The sequence below is a fragment of the Tachypleus tridentatus genome, chromosome 13, assembly GCF_004210375.1.
Source record: "Tachypleus tridentatus isolate NWPU-2018 chromosome 13, ASM421037v1, whole genome shotgun sequence".
Classification (NCBI taxonomy): domain Eukaryota; kingdom Metazoa; phylum Arthropoda; class Merostomata; order Xiphosura; family Limulidae; genus Tachypleus; species Tachypleus tridentatus.
The window spans coordinates 69,441,057-69,446,024 of NC_134837.1; the positions used below are offsets into that span (position 1 = coordinate 69,441,057).

A 4,968-nucleotide genomic window follows, 5' to 3' on the forward strand; every position below is an offset into this window, starting at 1 on the left:
TTATTTGTAATAACCGTTATTATAAATTGTATTTAAATATATTTGTAATAAGAAAGGAAGTTGTTTGTATCAATCTTGTTGGCAAATATCATAAATTTGGTACATTACATGGTGTACGTGATACATAAATCGGAGACTAGTCCGAGATAAATTATAGTACGTAACTTCTAGCTGTGTTAGTGTTACAATATTGATAAAGTTATTACAGCGGTATAAAGTTAACAGTACATTGTTTCTTAATTTTTTAATTTGTTACAATATTGATAAAGTTATTACAGCGGTATAAAGTTAACAGTACATTGTTTCTTAATTTTTTAAGTGTTATGAAACTTACAATTAAAGTGCATAACTTCTAAAGCGTTATATTGCTACAAACTTGTTTGTTAGTTAGTGACTCGATATAAGAACAAAACGAAAAAAAGGGTAAGTTTGTTATCATTTTTTGAACCAAATGCACATTAGATTAATATGGTAATGACAAAATATAAATCATTTTACTGTTACAAACTTACTAAAATGACAAATGAGAAAGTAGTCTACACGTTCGTGTTAGCCCCGATGTTACCATTAGCTCCAAGTTTGTCACATTCAATGATACAGTAATAACAATCCAGTACTTAGTTTGAAATTAGATATATTCGAGTGATTTTACCAGACCTTTTAAGAAATGTGTATTTGAACGTTTAAACAAATAATAGAGTGAATGTCATTTTAAGAAGGTCAAACTTAATATTGTTTTTGAGACACTAAACCTTTGCGAAACGTGTCAAAACTGTCTCATGCTGATATTATTTTACTATTGATTCAGTACGACAGGAAGTGAAGTTATTTGTTGAAACTAAACAAACTTACTCGAGGACTGCTTTACTAGCCGTCCTTAATTAAGCTAGTGAGACACAACGAATCAACACCACCCACGCGCCAACTCTTTGGCTACTCTTTTACTAACGAACAGTGAGATTTACCGTTACATCATAATTCCCCACAGCTGAAAAAAAAAAAAAAAAGGTTCGTGGACGAGATTCGAATCCGAGACCCATTTGTCCTACACACTAGACCGTGCCAGGCAAATATACTCACTTTTTGTTTTTGGCAGCAATAGGGAGAGAACCACCGTCCTCAGGTTCATAGCCCAGTACACCAACCACTGATCCAAGTTCAACACACTAAAGGCGACAAAGTTGGAACAAAAGTACAAAAACGTTTAATCTACGTAACTTGAGACACAAACGACAACTTGTACTAACCAAATACTTTCAACTTGAGAACTTTAATATCTTTCAAATATTCTACTACAACGAGAGGAATAATTTATTATAAATTTAAATAACTAGAGAAGTGAGACCTTTGTTAGAAGATAGAATAACAGTGCACTGTTTTACAGTATGTTTCAATGCTCCTGTAACCTGCCAGTAAACTTGCCATTCGAAAACATATGGCATGAAAATTAACGACGCAATGTTAAATATAACTATTCACCTTTGTAAGTAATAACTATTCACGTCAACAAATATACTTAACAATACCACCGTCTTGTTGCCTAGATTCTAACAAAGTACTATTAACAACTGTACTGAGTGTTAATATAACATTGCAAAAAACAATGCTCTGTTAAATGAAGTTATATTGAAGTCACAAGGCGTAGAAACAACTTCAAACACTACATAATTATTCTTCTGTCACAATACGATAAAACATGTAAACGTATGACGTAACATAATTTGCATTTTTCACTTTACTAGCTGTCATTTCATCTGAGAACAGAAGACAATAAATCTATCTTGTCTTTTTTTTGGACTGTTTTAAGAGTCTTTTCCGTTTTAATATCATTTCATATAACGCATCTAAGCCTTCATCAAGTCCTTCGCCTATAATTGCGCATGCTGGTTGGACATGCCAGAGATGGTTCGGTCCTAAATCGTTTAGTCCTAACAGCCTTTCAATGTCACTAGGATCCTTCGCTCCAGGCAGGTCCTGTTTGTTAGCTAGCACTAAAATAGGTACGCCGGAATTCTCTGGACTTCTTGCGGTCCTAAACAGTTCCATCCTGGCTTCTTCTAAACGTTCAACGTCGACACTGTCTAACACAAACACAATTCCATCTGTGCACCTTGTATAAGATCGCCAAAGTGGCCGTAGTTTGTCCTGGCCTCCAACATCCCAGATAAGAAAGCTGGTTCCTTTGGCCCTACCCGTTGTTCCTTTTATTTTCTCACAGTTGAAACCAATTGTTGGAACAGTGCTTAGATACTGGTCAAACTTTAAACGGTACAAAACCGTAGTTTTACCCGCAGAATCTAACCCGAGCATTACAATGTGTAAGGACTGATTTGGAGGCAAATTTTCTAACAGGGAAACTCCTTTACCCACGGTAGCCCCCATTATTTGTAACTTATCACACGGAGCGAATTATCGTAATTTTCACGTAATCTTTCTGCACTGTAAAGTAAATCCACAGTTTTGGGGACTTTAAATGAGTTGAGCATGCGAACACGAAACTTAAGATAGCTTTCAGCTTCCGCATTCATTGAAAGCTCCTGGTACCGAGAGTTTTCTGTTTCTAATCGATCTTTGACGTCTAGCTATCTTATTCGGTATGGACAGCAGCATTGGAGTTTTACACGTTGACTGCATTACAGTTGATTATAAAATCTAAATACACGGCTTCGTTTTAAGATATTATCATAATCATACCAGCTCCTTACCTAAAATCTACAACTTTGTCCCTATATAACCATTTTATTGTTCCTAAAAGGCTTAAGTTTATTATACACTTCAATCGAGTAATATCGTTTATAACGGGAAACAAAATTAAATTATGGAAAATACTTATTGATTCCACTAAAACTTCTTCGTCTTTCCATCTCCAGTGTTGTTTTCCCTGACTCACTGGTTGGCATGACACCACATCCCACCTGTGTGTCAGCCCGAGACTCTTTACAACCAACCTGCCGTTTATGTGACTGAATTCTCATTGGTAAACCAGTCAGATATTTCCTTGGGAAATTCACAGGAATATACAAACTTGCAACAAGGAAAATAAACAACTCATTGTTCAAACGGGTCCACTTTCCCTGTCAGCGTTCACTCGTTATATCAGAAAGATAAATAAAAAATACGCGGCGAACCTCATCCTAACTCAACCTCAAGTTACAGCTTGACAAGTGTTCTTCTGCCAAGTGAATTTTCTGCTCGTGTTCAGAAACTGCATGCGCGCTGTGTGACGTCATCAGCTAGAGGCCCTGGAAGCTAACAGCACAATTCACTGCGGTTGCTAGGCAACATTCGAATGTTAAATCGTTGAGGAAGTCGCACACATTATAAAACAGTAGAAATACACGACACTATTGTTTTATAAATTTGTAACCAGTGAATTCGAATATTCTAAATAAAGGTTTAATCTGCTCAATAAAGATAATATATCATCTAAAAAAGATACAGTTACATATTTAATCTATTCAAGAAATATATTGTTTGTTATTAAACAGAGAGCTATACCGTGAACTATCTGCACTGTACTCATCGTCAGTATCGAAACTATGTTTCTAGCATTATAATCCCTCAGACTTGGCCCGGCATGGGCAGGTGGTTAAGGCGTGCGACTCGTAATCTGAGGGTCGCGGGTTCGCATCCCCGTCGCGCCAAACATGCTCGCCCTTTCAACCGTGGGGGTGTTATAATGTGACGGTCAATCCCACTATTCGTTGGTAAAAAGAGTAGCCCAAGAGTTGGCGGTGGGTGGTGATGACGAGCTGCCTTCCCTCTAGTCTTACACTGCTAAATTAGGGACGGCTAGCACAGATAGCCCTCAAGTAGCTTTGTGCGAAATTCAAAAACAAACAAACCCTCAGACTTACCACTGAACTACCAGTGGGCGAAAATGCTGTTTAAATGTACGATCCAACTACGAAATAAAACATATTTATTTAAACTTTATTTTTTCGTTGATGGTTTTTGTTTTATTTTTATCTGGAAGAAATAATACAAAGTCCAGTCCATGTAATAATAACAAATCAGCTTATTTCTTTACAGACTTGTACTCTTTATAACTTGTTAGCTGTCGTGTGCGTAATTTTACCAGTTATTCTGAAACGGAAATACCTCAACCAATGTAAACGAAAACAAACTTTATTACACAACTGCATTGTTGATCTATCAAATAAATGAAAACAAAAAACTCTACTGATTCACTCTGCAAGTTCACTTCATTACTGATTGACTCACCTGTATTCACTACTAACATTTGTTCTTGGTATTTTTGCAAAGTCACTTGGTTTCCGTGACGTCAGTTTTGAATATTTTAGGCCTACTCCCGCGGTCTTATTTTATCTAAACGATATTATCCCTCTAGCTAACAGAAAAATTTCAACATTACAAATATAGGTTATAAGACTGTCCCTTGTCTGGCTCGTGAATTCCCACGAATAACTCTAATACAAAAATTAAAATAAAACACTACATCGAATTGTCCAATAATCAAGCCTTTTTGGTGGTTTATGGATGGAATGACATTGTCTTTTGTTGCCTTTCGCTGGGAGAGTTCTTCCTGGTTAAGCCCCTAGGTACACCAGATCTTGAAAACAACGTTAACTGACAGGTTTTTACAAGAGTTTCTGCTTGATGGTTAAAAACAACACGTTTCAGATCATTTGGTGAAATACTCCAGTAAACCATGATGTATCCATTCCCATTGTTACTCTATGACACGTTAACAGGAGATCTCTTTAATGGTACTCCAACAATATACCGTAGCTGCATGTAATGTTTCTTTCACAAACCTCTTTCCTCACAGAAAAAAAAAAACTCATATTTTACACCAAACTTTATAGAATCAAACCTACATAAGTTCTCTCTTACTAACTGTAGTCACTGTTTCTAATCAATGGTATCTTTCCATTTATGACACTATAAACATTCTTATCAGCGTAAGGAATCTCACTATGTCCAATATATCTTTGTTTCATGCAG

At 36.2% G+C, this 4,968-nt stretch overlaps 1 protein-coding gene across 1 annotated transcript; it reads right to left on the reverse strand.

The window, feature by feature from the left end:
• Positions 1-1,251: 1,251 nt before the first annotated feature.
• Positions 1,252-2,703, reverse strand: LOC143238691 (ADP-ribosylation factor-like protein 4C). Its single transcript, XM_076479147.1, has one exon. The coding sequence runs from the start codon at positions 2,380-2,382 to the stop codon at positions 1,777-1,779; it is 606 nt and encodes a 201-aa protein (XP_076335262.1). The 5' UTR covers positions 2,383-2,703; the 3' UTR covers positions 1,252-1,776.
• Positions 2,704-4,968: the final 2,265 nt, after the last annotated feature.

Excerpts from the sequence above, each read along its gene's own strand:
- LOC143238691 (XM_076479147.1), bottom strand. The coding sequence starts at position 2,382 with ATGGGGGCTACCGTGGGTAAAGGAGTTTCCCTGTTAGAAAATTTGCCT.